This window comes from Lepisma saccharinum, chromosome 10, assembly GCF_977018435.1.
Source record: "Lepisma saccharinum chromosome 10, izLepSacc3.1, whole genome shotgun sequence".
In the NCBI taxonomy this organism is placed as follows: Eukaryota; Metazoa; Arthropoda; class Insecta; order Zygentoma; family Lepismatidae; genus Lepisma; species Lepisma saccharinum.
Window position 1 is genome coordinate 41,539,269 of NC_139238.1, and position 15,489 is coordinate 41,554,757.

General features: G+C 36.5%; 1 protein-coding gene across 2 annotated transcripts in view; it reads right to left on the reverse strand.

Annotated features, from left to right (window-relative positions):
• Positions 1–15,489, reverse strand: part of LOC145993881 (mediator of RNA polymerase II transcription subunit 12-like) — a 224,189-nt gene that overhangs the window by 189,155 nt on the left and 19,545 nt on the right. Inside the window, exons 8-10 of one of the 2 annotated variants that reach the window (XM_083129753.1) lie at positions 14,631–14,751; positions 11,525–11,676; positions 2,638–2,667 (exon numbers count right to left, since the gene is read on the reverse strand). In XM_083129753.1, the coding sequence (XP_082985879.1) occupies positions 2,638–2,667; positions 11,525–11,676; positions 14,631–14,751 (303 nt within the window). The remainder of the gene's footprint in view (positions 1–2,637; positions 2,668–11,524; positions 11,677–14,630; positions 14,752–15,489) is intronic. The other variant, XM_083129754.1, reaches the window with a different exon arrangement.

Sequence of the window (15,489 nt, forward strand, 5' to 3'; positions counted from 1 at the left end):
GGTTATTTGAAGGATCTAGTGTTTGTGCCTCCATAACCGAGTGATCTAGCAGAACTGTGGGCTCGCATCAACAGTGCTTTTGATCGAATTGACACGGACATGCTGCATTGCGTTTGGGAAGAACTAGATAATAAAGTTTATGTTTGCAGAATTCCAAAGAGGGGGCATATCAAACACTTGTAATATGTCACAAAACTTGTTGTTTCTCTACGAAACTGTAAAGTTACTTCACGATATGTTCAATAATACACGTACAATAACATTGTGAAACTGCTTCAATCATTTGTAGACACCCTGTACATGGTGCACTACTGAGGATGAATTCAATGCTTTATGATCATTTCTTGGTTTACAAAAGCATAAGATGTATAATATAATAAATCATTAATAAAAATAGAAAACTTACTGCCTAATCATTATTACCTTGTTTCTAACCATCTTAATGAAAAGGATAATACTGACTTCCATATGATTTTTGTTAATGGCTGAATAGGTTATAACAGCCATTCGGTTTTGATTTAATTTTTGTTATTTAGTGTCACTTTTCTGCCACCTTTGGCTAATTGCAATGATGAAGAACACCCATGCCCAGGCTGGAATTCAAGCCCAGGTCCCCTGGAATTGTAGTTCCTTGTGCTAACCACTTCATACAGCTGTGCAAATGCAGGTGTCAGTCTGTTTTTGAACTGGCTTTTAATCACCTTCATGTTTAAAAAATAAACTTTACACAAGTATAGTTGAACAATACCTTCACTAGAAGTGCAACCCAGAACAAAATAGGATAAATATCCTTGGACACAAAATGTCAAATTGCACATTAACTTCAGATAAGAGATTTCAATGACAAATCCCTTTGAAAAGCTGTGAGCTCGATTTCCACAGGAGGGCCATCATTTGCAAATTGTTGCATGAAAATTCCTTGGTATAAATGTCCATGAAAGACAATGTGATGAACTGCACCAATAGGTCAATTTTTTTCAAATCTTGAAAACATTTCTGAAACTGTTCTCTCAAAGTTGAAGAAATTCAACAGGTGTTTTCTACAGTACCAGTAGGAAGGCCAAGACGAAGATGGAGGGACAACGTCGGATTGGACCTAAGGGAAATCGGTAGGGATGGAAAAGAGTATATAGATCTTGCTCAAGATAGGGACAGATGGAAGGGCTGTGTTGCTGCAGCCATGAACCTTCGGGTTTAAGAAGGCTAGAGAGTTAGTTAGTTAGTTAGTTTACTACAGTACGGGGTTTTGATGAGCCCTTATCAAGGACAAGTGAAAATTTCCATTCCAAAAACAAGACAGGGTTTCCACATGAATTGTAACTGAATTTTCCCTGATATTTCCCTGAGTTTTCCAGAATCCTCACGTTCTTTTCAGAGTACCCAGTACATTACTATTTTAAATAAAGTGGAACCCCGATTTTACGTTCCAAGGATTTTACATTTTCCCACATTATACATTCAATCTTGATTGTCCCAAAATAGTAGAATGTTATAAACTTTTGCTTGATTTTACATTTTCCTTAATTTTAAGTGTTCTCAGCTTGGTCACCTGAAAAACGTGAAACTGAGATTTCCCTGTATATTTTATAATGACCTCCCGCATTTTCCCTCATAGCTATACCATGCTCACCTCCTTTATTACAATTAGTGATCTGATTTTTATATATATATATATATATATATATATATATATATATATATATATATATATATATATATATATATATATATAATGTACTAGTCTATTACTACCCGGTGGAGGCACATGGTGGTTCGGATCCCACTTTAAGCAGTAGGTCTAGTCCCAATTAGCCTTACTGTGCATAAAGTGGACTTAAAACACCAAATCAATCAATCAATCAATCAACTAGTCTATTAGTGCAATATTCTGCCATTCCTGTTATTATTTTTATGAAAAACAATGTGTATTCATGTCATGGTTTTGCAAAGTAAATGTCTCAACACACAGTTCCATTTCAAAGGCAAAACTCATTGTGGTCACCTAGTTACACGTATTTATTAAGGAGGTGAATGAACTATTCATGAAACATTCAAGGGAAACTTGCAATTATATACTGGATCAGGAGAATATTTGTTTTGCTTTATTTTACTTTGCCACTTTTGGCTAATTGCAAAGATGGGGATGAGTGATGAAATTGATGAATGGACACTCGCAAACATCCATGCCCAGGCCAGGATTCGAACCCAGGACCCCTGGTGTCGTAATACGATATGCTAACCACTTTGCCATTTTACTCCTGTAGTCAACAATAGGAAGTAGTACACATCCTCAGACATCATTTCAAAGAAGGAACAGAAGAAACTGGAAAATGAAGACAACATGCCTTCTCCTTCAACAAATGCTCTAGCAACTTCAATCAATCGGCGAGTTAAAACAAACTCACAGTGATGTTAATACTGATAAGGTAGGTTTACTTAAGGATTTTGTATATACAGTGGAACCTCGATTTTACGTTTTTCAGGGGACCAAACTGGAAAAACTTAAAATGCAAAAAATGTAAAGTTGGGGAAAATATCAATACATTTTGTTATGTTGGGGGCATCAAGATTGAAGTATAATGGAGGAAAATGTAAAATCGAGGTTCCACTGGACTATAAAAATGAAAGATCAAATACCTGGTCGTACACCTCCATATGCTTTGTCCCCTGAAAAAAGGAAAAAGGTAAACGCTATAATTAAAAATTTGATAGAAAGGAAAATCTAAGCATTTAGTTGTCAATTTTTTAAGACAAATGAGCACATGATAAGATTTCTTCTAGTAGTTTAGAAAAAAGTCTTTCAATTTTAAGTCAAGATCGTGTTTATTCTGTTTCATATTGCAAAATGGCTTTCGATCAAATTCTGTTACATAAGAAGAGCCGTTAGCTAACAGCCTTTGTGACAATCACTTTCAGTTTCATTCTTTTCTCTTTGGGTTATCTTTTGTTCATTTGGTTAATTTTACTTGGCTTTTTCTGCCAATTATAGCTAATCACGAAGATGAGAATGGATGGTGATGAGATGTATGAAGAGACCATCACAAAGATATATGGATGAAACAATATGAGTCCAACAGGCTACAAATTTGCATGTCGAAGCCTCATTACTCCACGAATTACAGTACAGTCCAAGGTGTACTACATGGAAGCCTCCTGGGTTATCAATTGGTCCCACGGCTCTGGCTAAAGCAATGAAACTTAGTTTTGGAGATTTTAAAGAAACATTCCTTTACTGGTATTGTGACGATTTAATAATATTTTCCAAAAACAAAGGGAAACAAATCCAACATTTTAAAATAGTGCAAGACCAGATGAGAAAATTCACTATTATTATTATTCCTAGTAAGTCACTCTTTCTAATGAAAGAAAAATTCTTAGGCTTCATTATTAAGATTGGAAATTTAATAATGGTCCGAGCTGAAGCAATTCATGAACTAAATGATCCTAAAAATCTGCAAGGATTGATGAAATTAGTAGGATTCCCTACATATTTCTCAAGATACGAGGGCTATCCAGAAAGCAACTTATGTTTTGGTGGAGTGGGGCGAGGGGCGGGGCTAACGTCGCCATCTTGGTGTCAGTGTGTCCCTTCACTCAGTACACACCCAGCTGTGGTAGCATGCGGTTGGTGTGGCTTCTGCTGTGTTCACTGTGAATGCTTAAAATGTGTGCTGCAATCGAAAATCCAGCGAGTTGTGATTACATTTTTGTTGGCGAAAAACCACAAACCCATTGAAATTCATCGGCAACTTTGTGAGGTGTACGGAAACGATGTAATGAGTGAAGGCAGAGTGAGGCAGTGGTGCAACATCTTTAAAAATGGCCACACTAATTTGCACTATGTAGAGCGAAGTGGCCGACCGAGCATTGTGACTCATGAACTGATGGCGGAAATCAATGCGAAGATTCGTGAAAACCGCTGCTTCACAATTACGGAGCTCTCGCTTGAGCTTCCTCAAATTTCATGAAGTTTGTTGCATGAGATTGTAGCGCTAAAGCTAGGCTACCATAAGTTTTGTGCAACATGGGTACCGAAATTCAAAAGAAGCACCGGGGAAGGTTGTTTTGTTCCAAGGTTTTGTTTTTTCATGACAACGCCCGCCTGCACACGGCCAATCGCACTCGAGAGCTCTTGGATGGTTTCTGATGAGAGGTGTTTGTTGATCATCCACCATGCAGTCTTGCACCGAGCGACTATCACTTGTTCCCAGACATGAAAACCTGGCTCGTAAAGCAGCGCTTCAACGACAACGTGGAACTGTATGTGGGTGTGAATGAGTAGTTGAAGTCCCAGGTGGCAAAATTATATGACGATGGAATTAATAAGCTGGTGCACTGTTATGATAAGTGTCTCAATTTGTACGGAGACTATGTTGAAAAATAGTGTAAGAGTTTGACTTTCAAATGTATATAATAAAAAATGATTCCCTTCACTTGGGATTTATTTATTCCAAAATGTTACTTTCTGGATAGTCCTCGTATATACCATGATTTCAGGAACTTATTGGTCCATTAAAAAAGAAAAATGTAATATTTGTAAGGTGTGTGTGTGGGGGGGGGGGGTTAAAAATGCATTAGATGAAATTAAGATGTAATTACAAGATATGAATAAATGTTTTGTAGTTCAAGATGACAGCAGTCTATCTCGGTATGGTGTAATATTGTAGGAAGACGGGACAGGCACTTTAAAGCAAGTATTTTTCTACTTTAAAAGATTAAAGGAAAATGAAAAATCAAAAGCAATGCATGACACAGAATTACTTGTGTAGTTTAACATTATTGTTGGATAAATTTTCCTATTATTTGAAAGCACAACCATTATTCATTCAGAGACTGTTTAGGTATGGCTTGGATGATCCAACATTCTAAGAAATTTGCTACGTACGCATACTATTTGGAAACTACCAACTTTTAGCTTTCAGTCCTAGTCACTGCGCAACACACAAGACATGGACAATTTGGACAGACCATCACTGATTGCTACTGTACAGGCTGCTACTGATTTCACCAGTTGCAGTCCCATGCATTGCTGTCCCTGGCTGGGCCTATCATTCACTCTTCCAGTGTCAATCAAATTCTGGATAGTACAACACACAAATATCTTGAAGATTCAAAGCTTCCGGAAGTTCCCCTTTCATATAGCACCCTGCCATGAGGGCACATTTAGAGGATGTGGTAGTAGGACCCCACATATTCTCAATCTTAGCCATTTTAGGGTGATGTGATCAGCACTATACTCTGACCATCTTTACCCACTAGGGTTTGCCTCCAGGTACCCATTGATTGGATGAGCTCCAGAACAGAAAAATTCCGACCTTAGATCACCCATCCCAGGAATCGAACACAGGTCTCCCATGTGGCAGTCAGATGCCTTACCAACTAGACCGTAGTTAGACCTACAAAGCTTCTGAAGGGTCCTGAAAATTTTGCCTTCTGACTTCCCTACCTTATGACTACCACACAGTTTTAGTAATTGCGCCAATGCATAATTAAAGCTGAGCAGACACTTCTGTAGCTCAACTAACAATGACTCACATGTTCATTCTCACTGGGGAAGTTGTTGACTTTGAACACCAGGTGAGGAGCCACCTTCCAAAGGTGTGACAGAAAGTCTAGGTATAATGAATAAAGATAACAATTTCGGTGTGAAAACTGAGCACATTTTGGGATTCAAATTATTTATCAGTATCAGATGATATCAATGGTAGTGATATAGAAAGCATTGGTTGTAATTTAATCCCTGATATGAGCCACTACATTCCAAAGTTCGGGTATCTTGAATTATGTTCACAGAGTCTCAATACCTTGGAAATTACGCAAAAAATAATAATTTCAAAAACAAAATAGAGGGGAAATTAATTTTTGATTAATGGTTATCTCATGTGAAATTATGAATATGAGGGGGTATCAAAAAGTTTCGAGACTAGTTCTGTAACACATCAACAGATGGCAGCACAAGGCTGCACGCACAGTCACAGAGAGCACAACCTTCGTAAGTCAGTGTCCTAGGAGACATCATCCTGTGTACATCGGGAGCTGTGCAACTGGTGCTATTCTGACCACATGCTTACCATTTCTACGATTTCATCATGGACAGCAAGTTAGAACAAAGAGAGAATTTGAAATTCCACGTGAAACTGGGAAAATCTGCCACAGAGACACTTGACATGATTCGGCAAGTTTATGGCGATGCTGGAATGAGTTGTTCGAGGTGTATTGAGTAGCATGCCACTTCAGGAGTGGAAGAATATCTCTGGAAGACGACGAGAGATCAGGAAAACCTTCAACGAGCTCCAAAAATGTCGAAACCATTCTTCAACTTGTGCATGGGGATCATCAGAGAACAATCCACAACATTGCTGCCATTGTCGGTGTGTCATACAGAAGAGTGCAGGCAATCCTCACATGAGATTTGAACATGCAGCATGTAGATGCCAAGTGCATTTCCAGGGTTCTGACCCAGGAGCAGAAGGAACACCGCGTCGAAGTCCGTCAAGAACTACATCAGCATGGTGTGGATGATCCGTCCTTCATGTCAAGGATCATTACCAGTGACGAAACTTGGGTGTATGGATATGACCCTGACACGAAGCAACAGTCTTCACAGTAAAAGAGAGCAGGTCGTCAGCTTGATCAAGTGCATGCTCATTGTATTTTTCGACATTTACAGCATTGTGCATCGAGAATTCGTCCCCAGGGACCAGATCGTCAATAACGAGTTCTACTGCCAGTGTAAAAACATATGTAAAGAAAAGACTTTCTTGTAAACAGAGCTGTTCAGAAAACATTTTGATACCACATTGTATTATAAAGCAAAAATTCTAAACTACATTGAAATACTTACAATTTTCAAGTATCAGTGGGAATCAATGAGAGTATCAGCTCAGCACAGGCAATTAACAAAGTAGAAACTTTTGCCATAATATATACACGTATATAATATATATTCATTTATGTAGTTATTGGAGTAGTGTATTTTTTTATATGTGAAGGAATCCATATTTTCACCTCAATTTTTCATCAGATATATTCAGCACTCTGGGACTTTGCATAACCCAAAATAATTCTGAAGTAGTGATGGTCTAGTCGATAGGAGCAGAGCAGACCACAAAGAACACTCAAGTGGGAGATCTAAAATGGTTGGAAATTTTTGCAACCTTGCTCCTGCATAAAATGACTCTAGGTGGCACTGGCCACCAAAATTAAGCCGAAACTGGATGTTGAAAGAAATGTTAATTTCGAGGGTGTCGTTAGTTCTGTTCTAACAACAGTACTGAGGGAATCCGATGGGAGGCGCTGAGAGCGCTTTCAAGAAATTTCACTTTATTTCAGCCACACCCTCCCATATTGTTACCATAGGTTACTCAGTTTCGGTAACCTGACCTCCCTGCTTTTATGATCTGGCAGGGAGGAAAAGAAGGGAATGGTCGTGCCCACTGGTCATTGACAAATACAGTATGTCTGAACCCTGAAGTATAACTGTATCCCTTTCCTCAGTTGAAAGAAAGCTTTCATATCATCCTTTGAGATCACCAACATATGCACCGTGATATTGCGTGTCTCGTCGTTTCTTGTGCCTTTTTTTTCCGGCGGTACATTCATATTGCTACAGTAAAATAGCCAAATAACATACATTATATAGTAAAATACCTAGAACATAAATTCTCTGCTTTGGAATCATCTTTCTGTGTTTACTATCCTCGTGAAAAAAGCTACAAACTTTGTGCTAACAGGGCCTCCCCGATGGTGTAGTGGTAACGACGTCGCCTTGTAAACAAGGGGTCCAAAGTTTGTTATCCGATGAAGGCACATAGTTCGGATTCCACTTTAAACTGTAGGTTCGGTCCCGATTAACCCTTCTGTGCAAAATTGGACTTAAAACGACAGTTCAAACAAACAACCAAATTTTGTGCTATCAATTGACAATTATTTTTGTCTGTGCTCTAGTAGTTGGAGATATTGATAAGTGTCTAAAATGGATAGATGCACATAAAGAGTGTAGTATTTGCCAAATTTCCGGTAACTACTCTTGAAGCATTAATATATTATAAATTATACATATAGTCTCCTCACAAGAACCAAATATTAGTACCCAGAAGGGAGGGCTTCTCCTTCCCTTTTTAAACACCACTTAATATAAACATTAAGCTTATACAGGGTGTTTCAAAGTGACCCAGACACTACCTTTTTCTCGAGAACGGGAGATCCTATCAAGTTGAAACAAAAAAATGCACCACTAAGTTGGGCCAAAAGAATCCGTAGAAAGTATTTGCAACAGCCCGAAAGCCACCCTTTGTGGTTTTAGTGGGGGGCACATGTCCCGTTCAGGCAATTTTCAAATGGGAAGGGTATGTTTGGAATGCAGATTCGGAAAGGCGGGGAAAAAATACGATTGTCATATAAAACATTTGTCTGTACCACCTACTGTTTTCCATGTAGAAAATGGTTTTGCAAAAAAAAAAAAAAAAGGAAGGTGAGCCAAATCGAGTATAACGAGCTTAACAATTAAGATAACAGTTTCGGAACGTGCAGGACACAAGCGTTCGAACGATATGCCACATGATGACTGCAGGACTAACAAAGGATGAAACCGTGTGACCCAAAAAAGGGGGTCTAAAGTTAGGGAAGAACTCAAAAATTTCAAATGGCAAGGGGGGGTCAAGTAATACGTCGTTTTAAAGGTCACAGAAAACATGAAAAGGATGTGAACATGATTTTGTAATCCACTTACTGGTTTCAAAATGTAGGTTGGCAGCGAAAATGTCGCCTGAGGTACTTCGTGGAATTCGGCGAATTGCAGTACAGAAGAATTTGCCACCTCAACATGACATGGCCCAGAGGTTCAATGTGGCACAGTAAATTGTCAGTGATGCCATTCATCGCCGTCTTGGCCTGTGGTGCATACGTAAGGTTAATTTTACACCAACATGTCAGTCAGAATTGTCGATTTTTATACAAAATTTTACATAATTTTTTTGTATTAAATCCAATTTTATGCACAGATAAGCTAATTGGGACTGAACTTAGAGTTTAAAGTGGGACCCAAACTACTATATGCTTACACCGGGTATCGAGCCCGGGACCCCTTCATTATATGGCGATGATGTTACTACTATGCCATCGGGGAGACCATAAATTTAAGATGAGATTCATGGTTTGGAAATAAATTTATTAGAATTTTCTTGCACCACACCAAGTTTATACAGAACATTGTTGTCCTGTTAAATTTTGCACTTTATAAGATTCATAATAATAATAATTCATAATAATAATAATAATAATACATTTGATGACGATGCTGATACATAATAATAAAAATATAAAGAAAGTGAATTGTAAAATGAAAATATTATTTTATTACTTACTTTGAGCCTCAAGAAATTAAAATAAATCAGCTCTTGACATCCCTCCGCAAAGGATTTAGTAAGTATTTATAATTGTATTAGGTGAAAAAGGGGTCAAAATTTAAAAATAGAAATCTCTGACACCCCCCCCCCCCCTCCTTTCTACATTTTAAATTCCCATTATGATGCATGACCTAGATATGTGTAAAAAAGCGGAGAGTTTACATCACAGAACAAGTCAACGAAGTAACCTGCTTTCTTGTTTCGGATCAGACTTGTAACGTAATTTGTGTAAACTATAATAATTGATGGCAATTCACTTCCTCGACTTTCAAGACTGTCTGTCTTGTATTTTGAACATATCCAGTATAAAGGAATGCACTTCTCCGAGTTCCCAAGGTCTTTGCTTGGGCAAAACACAACTAGATGGCAAAGCAAGATAAGTTTACAAACCTCCCGCTGCTGGGAGCGTCACATGGCCGGTGCCACAGGTGGGAGCAGTGCACATTCAGAGGGTTGATTGCCCAAAATCAACAGCAGTGCGATAGGTAGAAAATCCTCGAATTTCATCATATTCTCATATTTTTGTTGCAAAATTTAGTAATTTCTATGGAAAATATTGGGAAAACACTTAGAATTATCCATATAAATTCATGACAGTATAATCCACAATATTGAACCTAAATGAAAGATTTTTTTAAAAAATTCTTCAAATGGCCCATTTAAAGCTGCTATTATTTCTTTAAACTATTTTTTGTATGCTAAACAAGAACTCCAAATGAAAATTTCATAAATTACATCACTTCTTGCATCCTTCTAGAAATGCCTTAGGGAATCCCAGAAATTGGAAGCATATGTTAGGAGAGTTTTCAAATGAAGGAGAAGCAGTTTTCAGCTGTTGAGAGAAAGGTTCAGCCAAGTCTTACTAGATATTCTTAAAAAACAGTTTAGTGGATAAGCGAATACTTCATTTCAGTATAAAAATTTGTTGTAACATGTCTTTGCTTTAACAAAATGTAAAAATATTCTCTCGGCATATTATTTTGCATTTTGTACTAGATTTGACATTATTTCATGACAAAATATGGTACGAAAATGTGCCTCTCACCTTTCATACTTGCATCAAAAACAAGATATGCATGTTCCTAGCTATTTAAAATATTTACCATTAGCAGACAGTAGCCTCTCCAGCATATAATCCTCTAAGCAGTAATGCATGAAAAAGAATTGTAGCACGAGAACTAAGTTGAGACTGCTTTATAGCTAACTCAGTTCTGCATCATTCTGTTTTAGACATAAATTGCTGTAAGTCCCGGCAAAATATAATTTTATAATCTGTTAATGAAACCTTATTTGTATGTAATGGATTCACTGTGCCATGAAGAAACATTTAGGAGATATGGAGGTCAAGCCCCACACATTCTCGATGTTGACCATTTTATTTAGGTGATGTGATCAGCACCACACTCTGGCCACCTTTACCCCCCCCATGTTGTCCTCAGGTACCCATTGATTTGGGTGAGCCTCGGACCCGCTTTATGCAGGGACAAGGCTGGAAAAATTAAAAATTCCGACATTAGATCACCCAGCTGGGATTCGATCCTGGGTCTCCTGCGAGGCTGTTAGATGCCTTACCAACTAGACCAGGAAAAATGTAATTATAAAAAAATAATATTTCTTGGGAAAGGTTCAAAATCAGGCATCTCCTGCTGGACAATTTCCACATCACGAAAAAAAAAAACAATCCTATCTCGTACTATGCACATTGTAGTCATTTTCACAGTTACAAGTAAAACATATCAACAAAAAAGGGTGGTTGAAAAATAAAACAATCATATGCCATGTTTTCAGTGACATTGCTCTTTTAAAAAAAAAAATTCAAGAAGCATCTCTTAAAAATAGAAATAATGGCCAACCATTACGTTTTGTGATTTAAGTATGTTATACCCTCATATGTACACAATGAACAAAAAATAACTGAAATATCATGTATAGTTTTGGAGAAATGGCACATCAATTGCTGCCATGCAGTGGTGGTCGATATATCAACTGCCCGTTCAAAGCACAACACATGCAGCAGTTTATGTGTTTCAAAATTCTTCCATTGGTCCACTCTTAAATATCAATGATGCCTATACAACATAAATCTTCATTACTACAACTGTTGTAAAAACACTTACCTTATTTGTGCATTGGTGCTTCTTGGTGGCATGGGCAACATGGAAGGGGGACAAGGAAGCAGATCCAAAGGCGATCCATTTAGAACCGATGAAGACTTCCCTTCACCAACACAATTCCACACAAGAGCCGTTGGGCATTCTAAAGTAATAACCTGTAGAACACATAAAGAAATAGAAGGATTTTCAAAGTACTGTCTACTACTATTATCACAACTATCCTGACACAAGAGTTAATATTTACACCACTATTCAATTACACTAGTTCAAGAGCATCGCAAAACATTAAAAGCTTTTTGTGTCATGTGCTTACATCATCATTCGTCTCGCTTTGTATAAAATCGAAAACACAATGATGAAATGGAAAATAAAATTAGTACTGTAGTGATGGAAGGACATATAAGTTTTGCCAATACAGTGGAACCTGGAATTTACATTTTCCTGTCTTATACATTCAATCTTGATGGTCCTAATATAGCAAAATGTATTAAAATTATCCTTGTTTTTACATTTTCCCACATATTAAGTTTCTTTGGCTTGGTCCCCTGGAAAACGTAAAATCGAGGTTCCACTGTAATGAAAAATACTGATTTCAATTTTACATAAAATTTCAAATGTTCCACAAAGAACATAGAAGATTCATTAACCTTCTTAATTCAGGTGATTCTAGTGAGTTTTACATTTGTAAAAGAAACTACGATTTAGATCTTAACTCCACAAAACCAAGGTATGTGAATGAAATGTTTACATTCATGAAAACTAACAGGGTGTTTACAATTTTGTAAAAACAAAATGCCCTTACTTTTCCAGGTTTTTCCCGAACAAGAAGAAAAAATTTCCAGACCAAATCATTAGGACTATTAGTGTACACGAACACATCTGGTAGAAGGTCACTATACTTTAGCTACATTCTCACACTTAGAATTCCAGTTAACTAAGTTTTAAAATATTCACTTCACATGTAAAGATAAAAATATGAACAAAACTGCACAGTAACTGATGGCTGGGTAGGAGGGAGGAAGAAAGTGAGTGTTAGGTGTGGGTTTCTATGTAATCCTTGAAATGTACTGACTAATGATTAACAATTTTTTTTTCTAAAAATTATAACAATTATAGTGCTAATAATATATAATTACAGTAGCAAATTGCAAAAATAAAGTGGTAAATAGCAACAGCCACTTATTGCAGTAGATTTGTACATAATAAACAGTTCAAAACATGGGCCTCTCCCTGCAGTATTTAATGAAAAATGTCTACTCTAACCAGTGGTAATAATCAGTATATCAAACTGAGGTATAATTTGTCCACAACAAAGTGAAAATTTATTTCTTTCGATCGTACTTTTATTATTAGTTTATAATGTTTTTGTTCAAAAACCTACTTTTACTGCAATAAGCATTGCTTTCTTCCAGAAAAGTAAATTATCCGAATTTTCTAGAATTTCCAAGTTTTTCAGAGTGGTAGGTAGAAACCCTGTGTAACCAAATTTATAGATAAAACAAACTGATAAAATAATTGGTAAATCTGCTAATATGCCACTCCACCTATATTAGCAGATATTGATTAATCTGTCCCCTTCCTCAAAACTAATTCTGAGCTTTCGACCCGATCTTGAGCCATTGTAAAGAGAAAGTACAACAAAAAATTATCATCTAAATTTATATTGAATTTTATCAAGTGTCTGTGATTTATATTATGTGCATGAGTAATAAAGAACATGTTATGACACATACATATTGAATCATATAATTCAACTCTAAAAATAAAATTTAAAAAATGGACCATCACCACAAAAAAAAAGCTACGTAAAGTAAAAAAAAATATATCCTAAACTTGATGATCCTCCAAATATTCTTCTTCATTGACTAACTAGCTATATGTTATTTTTAAGACTGCTTTATGCTAATTAGGACTGATATGCAGTTTAAAGTGCAATCCAAATTACTATATGCTTTTACCAAGTATAGAACCTGGAACCCCATAATTACAAGGCAACACTGTTGCCACTATGCTCTATGGGAAGCACTGAACTAGCTATGTGAATTATTTCCACATGAAAGAACATTATTAAATTATATAGAGATCCAAGTTGTGGAAATTGTGAGAAGGTCAGAGATTGGATTGGTATTTCACCCTGGTTGTGAAACAATTTTTCCACAAATTTTCACTGAACTATCAGCAAAATTATGTTCATTTCAAACTGTATCATTCCCCTGCCACCAGTTCAATTTGGAAGATTGTATGTAAATTGTTCTGGGACAGACAAGACATTCTGCTTGTGTGCCACCTTGTCTCAAGGCTCTACAATCAAGTAGGTGTTTATTACAATATGCTTACAAATTGTGTTGTGATCGAGAATAAACAATGTGGTATGCTTCGCTGGGATATTGTGATGATTCATGATGATGAGTGTCACTGGAAACAATTAAATCATTCCCCTTACAGCCCACACTCAGCACCACATAATTTTCATGTGTTCCTACATCTGAAATCCTTCCTACCTGGCCCATGGTTTCACACAGCAAGAAGCTAAAATAAGACATTACCACATGGCTTGCATCACAGGCAGGATCAGTCTGCAATGAATGGATACAAGAAGTAGTTCCCCTGCTACAACAAGCACCTAAACAAAGGTTCTAGCTTTGTCAAAAAGTAGGGCATGGCATGTACATCAAATGGATATGTAAATTGTTTGTAAATACATTCTTGCTTTTTTATAAATATCCAAGTTAGAACTTACTTTCTGGATACCCATGTGTATGTTAAGAAACAATATAAAGTTACTAAAATGCAAAAATACCAAGAATATTCTGACCCTCCAAAGATTGTTTTTGACACACACACACACACTTATTATATCTCCCTCCCCATTCCTCCCTTTTATTTTAAAATGCATTATACTACCAATGTGCTGTAAATAGTATTAGCAATATTTACACATAATCATAATCTACAATAGCATGGAAAATGAAACAAGGTTTCACTTTTCTTCTCGATGTTCACAACCAAACTATGGATATCACAGGAATCTTAACTTTATTATTAAATTGGTGCAAGGTTTGCAAAACAGAAATCATTTTCAATATGAGCAACTAAAAATTACACTTACCTGTAAAATTGCACTAAATCCAAGAATGATATCACGATGATGTGGACACGACATGTACTCGTTGAAGGTCATTGCCAAAGGATTTACTGGTACTTGGTTGGATGACTGGGAAATTACGTTTCTGCATGGAAAAAAATTGCAACTGGTTAGCATGAAATATGAAAACATTTATTATTATTAGGGTTGGACTGAATAATTGGCAGGTGTTGAGCTGATACCAGAGGTATTAGAATCAGAAAGAATCGGTTGCAATTTAATTACTGACACTGGCTGATACTTTACAGGAGTCTAAATATCCAGAAATTACACAAAAAGCATTTTTTTTTTCAACAACTTTGTGGGAAGAAATGGATTTTGTGGCTAAATGATTATCTCATGTGCAATTATGAATATTTTGATGCTAAACTCCAATACATTAATATAATATAGTTCCAATACATAATTCCTACATTAAAATATATAAATATTCTGACCCACTTTGAATTTTTACAATATCCAAGTTTTCATTATTATTATTAATTTTCGGTCAAAAAAAAAGGGCAATGTGATCTATGATGCCAGGGGTCCCAGGCCTTAAACCCCGGACTAAGTGTGGATGTTCTTTGTGAGTGTCCCTTCATAGGTTTCATCGTATCATTACTCATCCTCATCTTCACAATCAAATGAAACAAAAATATTTTAAAGTATAACTCTACACCAGAGGTGTAGATATTCTATCGGATTCGGCCGATATAGGCATATCATCGGTGTATTGGTTTATTGGTAACATTACCCATTATTTTAGCAATCCGAATATACCTACCCGACGCCTAAGTGGGCATAAGGGAAAAGAAGAAGAAGAAGAATATACCTATAAATA